Source organism: Amblyomma mixtum, chromosome 2, assembly GCF_055824585.1.
Source record: "Amblyomma mixtum isolate Tamu chromosome 2, ASM5582458v1, whole genome shotgun sequence".
NCBI classification, from domain to species: Eukaryota; Metazoa; Arthropoda; class Arachnida; order Ixodida; family Ixodidae; genus Amblyomma; species Amblyomma mixtum.
Genome location: NC_143013.1, coordinates 312,718,033 through 312,732,825, shown reverse-complemented (window position 1 = coordinate 312,732,825; position 14,793 = coordinate 312,718,033). Strand labels below are relative to the sequence as shown.

The following is a 14,793-nucleotide window of genomic DNA, read 5'->3' as shown; positions in this document are numbered from 1 at the left end:
TTCGCAATCCTAGAGACAAATCAGAGGGAGGCCATGTCCCTTGAGGCTTGCGTAACTAGGGTAGCTGTGGAGGACCAAAACAGTTTCTCTGTGGGCAGCGCTGAAAGGCGGCGACGTCTGGCGAACTCGGCTGAAGGAGAAAATTGCAGCGACACGTCCATAAAGATTCGATCGCAACATTTGTGGCAGATTCAACGAAGTGCACATTCGGCCAATATCTAAAGACTGTGCCGCCCCTGCAACTTTGCCGTATGATAGAAAGTGCTTTGGAACTGAAGATTGGGAGAGTTGGTAATCTATTGAGTATTACAGCGAGGTTTGAAACAGGGACGTTTCAAATCGCGCTGGGTACTCAATAGAAAGTGCTCGCCACTCGCCATTCGTTAGCCCCTACACGTTGCGACATTTTTTTTTTTTCACCATACCACCGTAACGATTTCAAGAGTCCATGGTAGCAGTTCAAGAAACACTGTCGCTCGACCTCTCGCCGAAACCACTCTCGTAACTTCAAACAGTACCAGAGCAAGCAGTGAATACGAACTTGCACACATTTACATCACGATCACTAGGCAAGCGCAAGTAGAGCTGAGCGAAGTTTCGAATAGTCCGGCCTTGCATGAAAGGGAACAGGCGGCATTCAATTGCGAATGTTTTCCCAGGTTTCTTACTGAGCTTCACTAGCGAAACAAACCTTAAATTTATATTCCACAGAAAAGCTCACGTCTTGATTAATGTAATGCTTGACTGAATATAAACCAGCTGTTTCCTTTTATACTGGACCACGCTGTACACACACCGCGACGCACAAAAGCAGTGCGGAAGTCGCACCGCTTCTCGGCACACAAGGGCCCTCCGGAATCTCTTCCCATACACGCGGCGGGGGTCACTGAACTTGGCATTGGTTGAGGGCGGCTGCAGGCCGCACAAAAGCAAACAGTGAATCGCACGAGGGGCTCGAAAAAAAAAAAAAGGATTGGGCGATACGTGACTGCAGACAAAACGACGACCAACGGAGAGAGGCGGGAGGGAAAGCTGTGCGAGTGTGACGTATAGCTCGTAAATGGGCCGGCTGACGGCGACAGAGAAGGAACGCGGCGCCAGGGGCGAGAATTCATTGACAGTCACGAATCCCCGGCCACACGCGAGAAGAAACTGCAGAGGAAAAGGATGAAAAGGGGAGAGGGTGCAAACGCGTGAAGAACGGTCGCGACCCGAGTTCAGCTGCTGGTTGCTACTGCCTCCTCCCGCCCTTTCCCTCCAACGTTCGTTCGGAGGGTTCAATTGGAGCGGAAGAGTAAGGAGGCGTAAACGGTGCGGCCCGTGAAGTGGCACGAGGCGATGAAAGGTTCGCGGAGATGAAAGGGTTGCGAGGACGGAGAGGGCGACCTCGTGTAGCGAGCTGAGATTGCAGCGCTTCCTACGGGTCTGCAGTCGGCAACGAAGGCAAGAACCGCCTTCCGAAATCCAAAGGAGACCGAGCTGCTCGCAACGCGCTGTTTTTATTGAGCCAGTCAGTGTGGCGTCGCCCTGAGCCAAAATTACACCAGTCGCTCCTGGTACCGAGTCGATGCACTTTCAAGCCAAGTGCGGCGATTTCTGTGCTCGTGCCGGTATGTGCGACCAGTACAGTGCACTCCCAGATCTCGGTTTCGCGCAAAGGCCGGGGGTGAAAACTTAATTCGTCCGCGGCTGTCCTTTTCTGTACAGTTCCGCAACTGACCGTACCCGCTCGGAAACCACGCACACCAAAAAAAAAAAAAAAGATACCGTTCTGAAGGGCACTGGACAGAGGCCGCAGCTTTCCAAGCGACAAAAAACATTCGAATATCCAAACAGTATTTAAAGTCCACTGATCTCAGCACGTAGTACTGCACTGATATTGTCTTTGTCCTGAGTGTGCTCGGTTGTCGGTGCTCATATATTAGCTTTTTTTTTAGCCTTCTTCCGCTAGTGCGCGGTAACCAAACGGTTGTCTATTTGTTTAACTTTTCAGACACTTTCCTGTCGCTCCAGGTTGCGAGAGGGACAGAGTCCGCCGTTTTCATGAGGTGGGGCGCACTCTCGTGAGTGCGCAAAAACTGGCTAAAAAAAAAAAGCACTTGTGCGACGCAGACTCAATCCGGTTCTAAAAGGCGGGCGCCAACTGCACATGCACAGTAGAAGCTGGCCGTTTGTGTTCAACCAGTAAAGGTCGAGGAGAGGTGCGCATGCGCAGAGCGGTGGTGCGAAAAAGGCGGATTCCTGGCGATCTTGTTTTCTCTCAGGACTTTGCAGTGCACCACATCACCGCTTTTCCAAATCCGCAGGAGCGGCCAAAGTAGGTAAGGGACTGCTTTTGTAGCATCAAGATTTTTGAAACAGTAAAAACTATGCAGGCGACTCTCTGTACACTGCATACGTCATATAATGCGCCTCTTGTCATCCTCGTCGTCTGTCGCACGATTCAGTCTGTCTGGAGGCTCTACTTCCTGCGCTCACAATTCCGTCGCTGGAGTAACCGGTATCATCGCTTTGCAATTCAAATTAGTGAAAGTCACCGAATCAAAACGAAAAGATCGCGTCTCGCGTACGTAGCCACCGTACAGAGAACGAAACGGACGCACCAAAAGTGGATTTCCGGATCGGAACTACAGACCCGCCACCCGCTTGAATGAGGGAAAAATGCGACGCCTAAATCGGCTCGGGTCAGTAAATGGCGGGAGCGGAGAAAGAAATGCAGCAACAAACAGGTAATCAAAAAACAGTGCCAGGTTGCCGGAACGCATTCGAGAGGGAGACGGCAAACCATGGAACCGACGACAGTTCGTACGAGCCAAGTGAAAGAGACTCACTGGCAGAAAAAAAAAAAAAAAACAACCTTCGATCCTCTTTTCGTCGCCAAAGAGTGAGGCTCCAGAGAATAAACAAATTCCTACCCGTCGCGTCACACGCTTTAGCTGGAAAGAAATGAAAACAAGGAGCGTGCAGAGGAGCGCTCCACACAACGGAAGCCAAACTGATTCCGAATCTCTCTCTCTCGGTAAGGGAAGGGACACGCGGGAGAAGGAATCAAGAAGGCGCTTGCGTGAATGGCCCGGGAAGAAGACATTTCCCACTTGATGCCCCGTTGCAAAGCACGTTATCCACGCTCGCCGAAAAGGACTCGGAGTGGGGGTACGCGACTGGGCAGTTCGGAGGAGCGGCGAGCTGTTTCGGAGGCGTCGCGCTGCGGGTGACAGAGTGAGACGTCACCTTTCGCCGGTCCCGTACGCACACGCACGCACAAAGGGGATTTCCGGGCGGCGCCGCTTCCGCACCTTCCCGTCTCCGTTGCCCCCTCCACACTCCCTTTTTGTTTCCTCGCCTCGCACCGTTTCCCCATATATTCTGGAGGAATGCCGGCAAGCTCCGGTGAAGGGAAGAGAAGGGGTAGAACGGTCCGTCGCGAGGTAGCTTATGCCGCTCGGAGCGGATACACGACCGAACATGCATTCGGAAAGTAGTAGCTACTTGCCCGCGCTTTCAACAGGGCAAAATACGCGCGCAGCAAGTAAAGTAAACAGTGCTGCCTGGTACTGTTCAATAGCGCATGTCGTTCGCGTTCTTGAAAGAGAACCCAAGTGCCAAACGTTTCACGCAGCTTTACGACAAGAGTCTGAACCTGTCAAGCTATGAAACCGCCACGACCGACCGAAGCTGCATACACATCCTTTTCCACACTCGAACAAGCAGACGCCGTCGGAAACGGAAATGGAGAAAACGCGCGCTTCTCTCGTTTTGGCGAACAAGAAAAGCAAAAAAAGCGACTGCAAACTTAGCGCTTCTGTGTTTATCAGGCAGTTTTCTTTCTGGATGCGGGGATTTTCTTAAAAGCCGATTCAGTGCGCCGGTCACTGGGGCAGCAGGTGGGTTTTGAACGGCATCGACAAACGCGCAACGATATGTTTTACCGCCGTCCGGCACTAGCGCCATGGGCTAACGCGTGTCTGCTATCGTTCAAAATATATCCCACCATGTAACTGGGGCAGAAAATTTTTTCGGCAACGGAAGCTTTGCCGAGTAAGTCACTGTCGAGCATAACAAACATTTTCTGCTGTGCACTACAGATTTTCTTGTATTTTAGTACCTTACAACGGAAATTCTTGTAGTACAATCGGATTTTCTTTAGTATTAAGCCGTCCTCTGTCGTAACGCCCGAGCCAGTTCTGTCGCGACAGCAGAACACTTCGCAATACCACAGCAAAATCTGTCGAAACGACAAGGCGACACAAATCTATTTTGGCGCCGGCTCTGTCCTATTTTCGATTGCCATTAGGGTAGTAGAAACTTGTCCGAGAAAGCAAATTATGCCAATGACGGCTAAAAAGTCTCAGGCGCATATGACCAATAGCAAAGCAGCAGCGAAAATAAGATCGCCTTTCCTGGGTCTAGTGAGGAAACAGTGTGCCTTGATGTCGAAGGATGTAAGGCACTCAACTTGTTGAAGGGAGTTTGAAAACCAGTACACGACCTCCCTGAGACGCAAGTCCGCGAGAGAAAACTTATTTCGTTCCAACTGCGTTTTTTACAACCTTAACTGTTCTTACCTCTTTCCTCAGTTTCGCGCCATTGGCGTCGACACGCCCAGCACCGAGCACCCACCGGTCAAAAAGCACCGCCTCACGTACGAGCCCAGATACTCCAAGTGCCTCCCGCACGAATACGAGGCGGATGCCTGAATCACTAGGACACCGCTGTCGTGGCCAATTCAGCGATCCAGCCGTCCTGCAGTACTGTCTCATGCTTCTCGTAATAAGCCTAATATTAAGGCAAGTAAGGCCGATTTCTTCAATGACCCTAAACACCCACTAATATTACAACTCACAACTGACCGTAAATCAGTCACTACATCCAGGTAAACATGTTTCAACCACGTCTTTCAAAACGGATCCAATCAAAATCTTGCAAAACGTAGCGCGTTTCAGTGATAACACAGTCGTCATCACTAACCTAAACACTAAGTTATAACAAACTAATATATCCATTTCCTCGCGATCACACGAGAGCTAACGCTGGATAATTCGCGTTAAAAACTCGTAACCGCCCTGCGATTTTCCTATCGCTCATACAAGCGACCACTTTGGCTGCCGGCTGAACGTTCCTGCTCCTGCGCGGTAATGACAGGACGCCCTCCCACTCGATCTCAGAAACAGTGGCCTGGCATTTTCCGCTCCCATACCTAGAACTTCTTTTGCGCAAATTATTTTCCGCGCAACGGCTTAGTGTAGCGAGGGGTCGACAAGCAGTCATGGCCAGCTTCATCTGTATAAACGGAATATACCCTCGTTTTAAAAAACTTCTCCCAGAAGAACGAAGCCGGCCCCGCCTTTTAATACAAAGCTTACTACAACACTGGTCTTACAAGAATACCAAACTCCGAGAGGCTTAACGCGCTATCCGTGCAGGAGCATTTGCCAAATTCCCGCACGGCCACTTGGCGCGGCAGTCGAGCGTCAACTCCGTTTCAGTTCGCCTAGACCCGCGTTCGCAGGAGAAAGAAGGATGGTGAGAGGGGGGAAGTGATGGCGTATTAGAAAAAAAAGGGGGAGGACAGAACGCGTGGAATGAAAACAAATCTATAGCACTCCAAACTCCCTCTCGCCAGTCGCAGGAGGATCCCGCGTTCTCTCGGGTATAGCCATCCATTTCCTCCGCAGCACCCCCATTTCGATGCGCATCGAGAACTGGGAAGCGCTGTTCACTCCACACGTCCGAGGATCCGCGCCTCGGACGTGACTGCAAACAGGCGCGAACTCGAGCTGCTGCTGCGACATTGGCATTCCGCGCCGCTGCCGGGCCACTCGGTCAATGTGTTGGCCCGCGCGCGAGCGCCGTAGGAATGCCCAAGCACGCCTCCTCCTTGCTGCCGCAAGGCACAGCCAGCGTCAGGGCCAAAAAGACATTCGTGTCGTGAATGTGAGCGGGTTTTGTGGGCGAGATGGAATACCAGAGAACGCGAAGGCATTCCTTGCAGCCTTTGTATCTCCACGCGGAAACAGTTACCGACAGCTGCTGAATACTTTTCCGGCTGTTGGGCCGGCTAAAGTGCCCCGTGACAGATATCCCTAAAGGGACTTTATTTTGTTTGCAGATACTGCTGTAATGTCGTAGCACGGGTGGGTTATAGAGCGTTTGAATACAACAATGTCAAGAAATATGGTTAGTAATATGGGTTTAGTCACCTCTTTCCAAAATTGATTAGTCGGCAATGAACGCAGAGAAACGTCTATGCTCAGGATGTCTATGCTCAGGAAGAATCTCAGGATTGAACGAAAGTCACTGTTCAATGGGCCAGTCCACCCCGTGGCTCGCGCAGTAGGCGTGATCAGTGAGATAGGCGCTTCATTGTTGGTCGGCCCGTGTACGATTCTGAGCCACATGATGGGCGGAGCAGCTATGCAGGGTGACGGTTTTTACGGACCGGCAACGCAAACTTACTGTCGCTCGAGAAGCTGTTTATCACATCAACAAAAAAGAAATAGGAGAGGAAAATATGACCATGAAATTGAAAAAAAGTGGGTTCATTAGGTACCATTAAGGCCTTTATTCAGTTTTGATTTACCGAGGCCGTTCTACTTTGGCTATCCTTTGCCTGCAATACTTAATACCATAATCACTACCATCACAACTAGTATCGTCAACGTCCGACTAAGCCCAGCGCACAACCCTTAACCCTGTCCTGTGCCAGCTAGGACCGCCCTATCTACCGCAAACTACTTAATATCGCCCATCCACCAAACTTTCTGCCACCCCCTGCTACGCTTGCCTTCTCTTGGAATCCAGTCAGTTACCCATCTTTCCCTAGCATTAAATGCCCTGCCGAAGCCCACTTCATCTTGATTGTGGCCAGGATGTCGTTAATCCGCGTTTGTTCCCTGACCCACTCTGCCCGCTTCCGGTCTTTTGACGTTGCACCAATCATTTTTCTTTCCATAGCTCGCTGCGTTATACTTAAGCTGAACTCTTTTCGTCATCCACCACGTTTCTGCTCCATAGGTGAGCGCCGGTAGGATACAGCTGTTAAATGCTTTTCTCTTAAGAGGCACTGGTGAACTGCTAGTTTGGACTGCTATTTTGAACTGCTGTTTCCTTGTTAGACTGTTGAACATTACTTTGGTTTTCTGCGCGTTAATTTTAAGCCCCACCTCTCTGCTCGCCTGTCTAGCTCATTGATCATTCTTTGCAGTTCATGTCTTGAATGACTTATCAAGGCAATGTCGTCAGCGAATCACAGATTACTTGGGTATTCTCCATTAACTCGACCCAACTGCTCCCAATCCAAGCCTATAAATGCCTCCTGTAAACAAGCGGTGAATATCATTGGCGAGATCTCGTCTCCCTGTCAGATCCCTCCTTACTGGAATTGCATTGCTACTTTATGGTGGACTGTGGTGGCTGTGCAGCCGTCAGATACCTTCTAGTATTTTTACATAACGCGCTTCTACACCCTGATTCCGCAATGCCTGCATGACAGCTGAGGTTTCGAACCAGGAATATGGTTTCCCGTAATCGATGAGGACTAATATAGGGGTTCCTTATGTTCAGCGCGTTTCTCTATCACCCGACTGATACTGAATATGGTCGATTGTAGAGTAGCCTTTACAAAAGCCTGCCTGATTACCTAGTTGATTGAAATCTAAGGTTTTCCTGTCTATTAGCGATTACCGCAGTAAATACCTTGTAGGCAACGGACAGTAAGCTGATCGGTATGCAATTGTTCATGTCCTTGAATCTCCTTTCTTATTAAGATGATGTTGGCGTTCTTCCACGCTCTCGGTACGCTGGAGGTTATAAGGGATTGCATATACAGGATGGCTAGTTTTTCTAGCACAATCATCCAACCATTCTTCAAAAGACCTGCTGTTACCTGATCCTCATCAGCAGCTTTCCCTTTTTAATTCGTCTCAAGGCCTTCTTTGTTTCTTCTTCCATTACTGGCGGGATGTCCCATTGCTGTCCAGTACTACCTCTCATTAACTTTGATTACACTGGCTACTGCAATGAGAAGAAAACCTAGCTGCCGCGATACGAGTATTGTAACAGTTAAAAGCAGCCTCCCCACAAAAAAGGAAAAAAAAAACAGGCAATAGTGTCGGATATTTCTACGTCGCTTAAATTTATGGTTCACTAAAATGACACTGAAAAAAAAAAATTCTATACCTATCTCGGTACTTTGATGTTTGTCCGGCAGGAAAAGGCTCGTTTACTGCCAAGAAAATGGCGATTAAAATTTTCCCGCCACTCGATTGAAATTCGTGACGCATACACCAAAAATAATTTAGTGTTAACCGTTTTGATGAGAATGGCGGTGAAGACTAGCCGTTAAAATCCACATCCAAAAACCGCCGATTTCCAGTGAAAATGGCGTCTTTATCGTCAAATGCAGTAATCTGTCAATACAGACAACTTAATACGTTCCTAGTGGGTCTTCGCCCGCCTTGTGGTCGAACTTCACATTGACATAAAAACAGGGCTAGCTAGTGTCATACCTAGCACTGCTGACGCCTGAGCCGCGGAAGAGGTTTCGATTCTGAACGTTAGTTTCGAAGCGGGTGTCTTTACTGGCACATCCTACCCGTTGTTTACACTGAACTGCATCTGCTTCACAGAATAATCCCGATCGGCACGTCTTCTCCGTAAGCTCCATGTGGTTTTTCCGTCACACTTTGTTTTCGTGCCAGCTCGATTATTTCTCTTGCGCAGAGTTCGTCGACTCCTTTGGGTTAGGCTGTCTCAAGCGCATGTGTTCAGCACCAGACAAGTTCCTCCACTGCAGAACAGCAACTATTGCAACTAAGGTCGCCAGCGGAGCTAGAGAATCGACAGTGCCTGAGAAAAAGGGGCTCAAAACAAAGAACAAGAGGATCGATTGGCTGTCAGTTCACTAGCGCGTGCGGGGCCTGGTAGTCTTCGAGTGCGGATACCTGGCATCCCTTCAATATCCTGCACTACACGTATTGCAAATGAGTTTCTGCCTGTGTTCTCGGTAGCAGCATAACGCTGATGAGTAGACGTGCCTGTAATTGTGTTATACATATAGTCCCGAAGTACCCGCGTCGGTTGGCCAGGAATTCCAATCAAACTGATTAATGAACTTGGTCGAAGAAGCAAGGAAACGTTAAAAACATTGGAAAGAGTCATAACAAATAAGCAAACTCCGCTCAGCTGGTGACAGGGTGAAATGAATATGATTTATAAAAAGAAAGGAGATAGTATGAACATAAAATCCTTTAGATCGATTGCAATAACATGTGTTGTACACAGGATGGTAATGGAGGCTGCGAAATTTAAAAAATAGCAGTCATGGGCATAAAGTAACAAGACACTCAGAGCTGCAGAACGGGTTCAGAAGGAATTGACCCTACATGATAGCCTGTTCGTGCTTACCCAATACACATAAATAGCTAGGGCGGAAAAACGACCTCTGCATTTAACCTTCTTGGGCATAAGCAGTGCGTTGGTTAACGTGAACAGGCAACTCCTGTGGAACATACCAAAAGATGAATGGATCGGTCTTGAGGTCAAGGTATCGGTCACGCCACGCGAAACGCTAATAATGGCGACGACTAGTGACAAACCCACCCCAATTGAATTAAATGCGCTATTTGTTCACACAAGGCCCGTGCTTTGCGAAACGGCACTAAATCGTCGCCATGCGAGCGTTCACCATTGGAATGAGCACACGAGGAATACTCGAGATGTTGGGATAAAGACGGGCAACTTAGAAAGCAACTAAAACGTGGGCCGAAATAGTGCCGAGCTGCCTTCAGCAAAAGACGAGAGCGGGAGCTTACGCGGAACGTCGTCCGTGGGGACCTTGCGAGTGTGGGTGGGCACGTGCGGGGGGTGGATTTTGACGCCCTGGTCGAAGGGCCCGGCACCGCTGTGTGTAGCCGACGTGGCACCATCGAAGTCCTCGTCATCGCCGTCGAAGCCGTCGCCAGACGCCTCGAACCCGTCGTCGTCCGTGTTGCGAGGGTGACGCCGGGTCGTGTACGAGGTCACTGACGACTCCGTCGTGGACGACACCGAGGAGCTGTCATCGACGACGTCCGGCTTCTGTGAGGTGGCACCGTCCTCGTCACCTCCCCAGAACCAGGCTCTCCGCACGCGCCGTAGGATGGAATGGGCCAGCCCCGTGAGGCCGTCTTCGGGTGTTACGTAACGCCTCCGAGTCACCGCTTTGTGGTCCGAGGAGTCCCTCGCATCGTCAAAGGTAATGTCCGGGTCCACCTGCGAAGAAGAGCGGATGATGAGACATATGAGCCGATTGGAGTTTGAAAAACAAAGAAAGACATTGGCTTGAAAGTTTGTGATATGAAAATATTACTGCGCTCTAAATAATAAGCTGAGTCCGAGTGAAATACGAACAGCAAAATACCATAACGCACATATTGTTGCATTTATGTGGGCTTCACCTCACACACTGTCTTTATGAGGCAAAGCCAATGCTCAGAAGACGCCAGCGGGAACAGATTTTGCTTATTTACGAAAATAGATTGTTCTTCAGGGTACACTGTCCTGTCCATATTTTGGAGGCAATGGTGACCGTGCTTTGAGGAGAGACCGATAAACAAATGCGACTTCTTGATTACAGCACTGCCTTGGCAAAAAACTTCGTGCGTTCCACAGCGTGCGGAGCTGCCGCTGAGCGTTAAGCTCGAACACATTGCAAATTCGCGAACACCTTGCCAGTTGAATCTGCACACTGTATGCGAAAAGTTCTATTGATCTGAAGGCTCGCCAGGCACTGTTCCAGTTCTAGAGGGTGTCGCGCTTGCGCAACAGGTGCATTTGCCGCCCGCATGTTCCAAATTGCCTTCCGATCTCCCCTCTTTCCAATTTACACTCCTCTTTCCTTTCTACCACTTCAAGGTAGCCCACCGAAACACTTGTTAACTTCCCTGCTTTAACAATTGATCTGGAATCATCGAAGTAGAGAGTGACGCAAAAGTGGCAGAATAAGTAAAAATTCAATCATTCACGAAGCAATGACAGTTGTGGGATGTGGTTTTCACAGAAATGCGTTAGTAAAAAAATCACGTAAAAATTTTTCGACAGAAAAGTGACATTCGTCACCAACAGGTGGAGCTACGTACTGCCACTGTACAAACACTAAAACTGATGCGCCACCTGTTTGTAGCATATGTACTACTATTCGGGCAATAAAAATTCATTAAAAAACCTTCCAATGTTTTTCTGTGCATTTCTGCGAAAACCACATCCTGCTACTGCTGATACTACTCGTACTATTACTTTTTCCGATACTTTTGGGCCACCTTACATACAACTGCGTTCCAGCATGCCGAGAATAATATCGAGAATGAACGCAGGTAAAAAAAAAAAAAAGTTCCCTCGCAACGTTGACGCACAGTGCGTGTCGATGTATGGTAGGTCGGAGGAAGAGTCGCAAGGCTGCACCCAGCCCTCGGCGACATTAACCCGCCTTCGCAGCCATCTATTCGGAGCGCTCGGAAAGCCGGGCGGGGGAGCGTCAGAGGAGGAGCGAGCGTTTTGTTTTCCGCTGTCGAGCATCGACAGCATTCATTCATAGATGCTGATCTTTAGGGGCATTAAGGTCACACACACCCGTGCACGCGATATGTGGAAGAGGGGAATCGCGGGGAAGAGGGGAAAGGCCGTTTGTGTAGCGCGCGTTAGTGATAAATTAGGAACGCGCGCGCTCCCAGAAGGCTCTGAAAAGGCGCGACTGATTGCGCCCGCCAGCGAGCGAGAGCGCCGTACACTTTTTGTTGCTCGGCAACGTCGTGCTGCTCGAAGCGCGGCTGTTTATAAAAGGCTTTCAGTCGCGTTCAAAGAATCGCTCGCCCGGGGTACACGCTTTCCGGATCAGATAGCTTTGAAAGCTAATCGCCCGTGCAGCGATGGAGTCACGACGTCACCGAAAAGTGCTGCACAAGGCAGCGGCTCACAGGGCTAGTAAGCTCGCTCGTATGGCACTCGTCGGATACGCGGCTTAAGTTTTTTTGTTTTTTTTTTTCTGCAATCAAAATACTGCAGGTCAAAGTTACACATGACCCCGCAAACCTCTCGTGCACGCTTTATAGCAAAAGTCTCAGCTGAGTCCTCGCAAAAGAAAACAAAAAAAAAACTAATTGTTGCAGCTACGTTAGTTACTTTGTGGGCAAGAATTCATGACGCTGACACGCCCGCTTTATGTGACCACTCGCAAGCGACTGATGCATCTACGAGCACGCTTTTGGCTGCCAACTTTGCTGTTATATATCCGAGCGAATTGCCTTCATTTAGCTATTTTTTCGCGAAGTGAAAAACTTAATGCACGATATTGTCAATATTTTCGCTTTGAGTAACTTTAAACAATTCCACAAAACGACCATCTTTGTACGGCTTTTTGTACGGAGCGCCACCTTTAGAATTTAGAGAACTGGTTAAACATATAGACTCAAAATACACTTGCCACCAAGTCTCCTTCTAAAGCGTGTGCAGTAATTGAATTCGGTGCTCTGGCCGTGGAAAACAAGCTTGAGTTAGTGGGGCTACTATACTTCCTCCATATACGTGATCTGGGAGCAAACTGTGGCAGTATGTTTGACAGACGACGACGGGCGCAAAACCTTTCCGTGCCCAGAGCGCACGAAGTTTTGTCGGTATATGGGGGACTGCCTTCCGTGCGCCGATTGCTTAAGTTCACGCCACATGTGTAAAGGAGTGTTTACTGTCAATTATTTCGCGGGGTATTTGTTGGCCATGCAACCGTGGCATCGTACAGAAGCACAGCGCCCGCCTCTTTGGTCAGCCCCATCCCGCACGACATCACCCACGCACCGAGCAGGAACCGCACCTACCGTTTCCCCAGTCGCTCCCATTTCATTTCCGGTCGACCGAGAGGCAAAGTAATTACGGGATGAATTCAATTACGGAAGCAGGCATGGCCCGCCCTTGCAAAATAGGCGCACCACTCCGTCGTGCGACAGGAAGAACGATGTCGCTCTCCGAAACAGCGACCATCTCGCGTTTCCGGGCCACCAGCCGTGACCAGAGACGAAGAAAGCGCCACCAGACGGAGGACGCGTTCGAGCGAAAAACGCGAAGGTAAATGCGCAGAAAACGAGGGAAGCAGGGGGGTGGGTGGGTGGGTGGGTGGGGGGGGGGGGGATTGCAGGAGTCCCGGGAGAGGAAAAAAGAGGTGACGCCGCCGACGGGCCAACGAGACGCGGCGGGCAACAAGCAACCCGGGAACAATAACCGGAGATGGGGGGCACAGAAAGGTGCAAGAAGGAAGTGGAGGAGGGCGCAAAACCTGCCCGGAGGCGCGGAACCCATTTCGGAGCCGCGGGAGCCATTTTCCCCGTTTCGATGAAGGTGGTTTTCGCGTCCCGAGAGCGAAGCAAAAACGAGAGAAAAAGCCACCGGTGTACCGGCAAGGTTTCCTCCTCGCAGACGCCGACGCGGCGCCACCGAGACGGACCGGGCATAATAGGTTCACCTGGCTTCGAGAGCGCCGCACCAACGAAGGTCCAGTCATTGCGTCATTGCTGGGAAGCAGTAGCGAGACATAGCCATTCGGGGACTTACGGCTCTTAGATGCGTCAATACAAAACCTCCCTATCAGTGTCCATGGATTATGCCTAACAGCGTCATCAGCCCGGTTTTATCCACCGCAGGGCAAAGGCATCTCACTAATCCCCAATTAACCGTGTCCCACACGCCAGCAGTGAGAACCCTACCCACCCGGATAATCCCGAAATCTCATCTGCCCACCTGATTTCCTGCCGAGCTACGCTTCCCTCTCAGTGGAATTGATTATCTTGAAGTACGATAGGTCACCTGCTCTTCGCATTGCATGTCCCGCCCAAGTGCGCTTCGTCCTCACGATCTCAGCTAGCTTATCATTAACTTGAGTTTCTTTAATCAACGCTGGACTCATTCTGTCTCAGCCAACGCAGCTTTTCCACTAAGCTTACATGCTTAAGAAACGCCTCCGCATCTAGATAACAGTGCCTCGCAGAAGCGTGAACTCCAGTGTCAGGTAGTTGAACTGACGGCCTCCGCGCCAATCTAAAAGCGGCACAATACGAACTTCCACTGCTCCAGCTCACCAAGTGCAAAGAGCGCGAACATGTGAGCAAGTTTAGCCGACCGAAAAAAAAAAAAAGCTCTTGCCGCGAGGCAGATGTGCAGCAAGCGAGGAAAATAACGCTAAGCAATCACGCAGCGACGACGCGCCGACACAACGCCGAGTGTGAACGTCGCCAGAGTAAAAAAAAAAGGAAGGGGGGAGGGGGGAGGGGGCGAAGAACTCCAGAATAATTTCCTGCCTGCAGCGCGGAAAGTGCTCCCGCTTTCCCCGATTGGCACGACACCGCATGGGCAATCACGCCTAGGTGAGCGATCCCTGGAGGCGGCTCGCGTAAATAGAATGGGCGGCAACAAAGAAAAGAAAACAGAAGCGGATTTCGGACGCCCAGAGTGATGACAATGTTCAGAAGAGAAGGAGGACGGCAATGCAAGCGTCCTTCCTCCTCCCTTATTTTCATTCAACCCTCTTTAACGGCGCGCAGAGCCGCTAAAACGACTGTAAAGCAGGTGAAGTAGCGGAATCTTCCCTGTGAAGGCTGACAGCAAGAATACCAACACAAATATAGCTATCGCGTACACGCTCCAGCATGCAATGCTCTATACAGGTGAACAAACAGCTGTGAACTCAAAACTTGCGGCCACCTCGCAAGCATGGCGTAAAATCGGCATTGGGAAGCATTCGCAGACTATTTTTTTGTAAAAGTTTTCGCTCGC

At 50.0% G+C, this 14,793-nt stretch overlaps 1 protein-coding gene across 37 annotated transcripts in view; it reads right to left on the bottom strand.

Moving 5' to 3' along the window:
- Nucleotides 1-14,793, bottom strand: part of LOC149364999 (basement membrane-specific heparan sulfate proteoglycan core protein-like) — a 332,955-nt gene that overhangs the window by 172,073 nt on the left and 146,089 nt on the right. For all 37 annotated transcript variants that reach the window (XM_089575062.1, XM_089575025.1, XM_089575031.1 and 34 more), the window contains exon 2: nt 9,813-10,251. In XM_089575062.1, the coding sequence (XP_089431188.1) occupies nt 9,813-10,251 (439 nt within the window). The remainder of the gene's footprint in view (nt 1-9,812; nt 10,252-14,793) is intronic.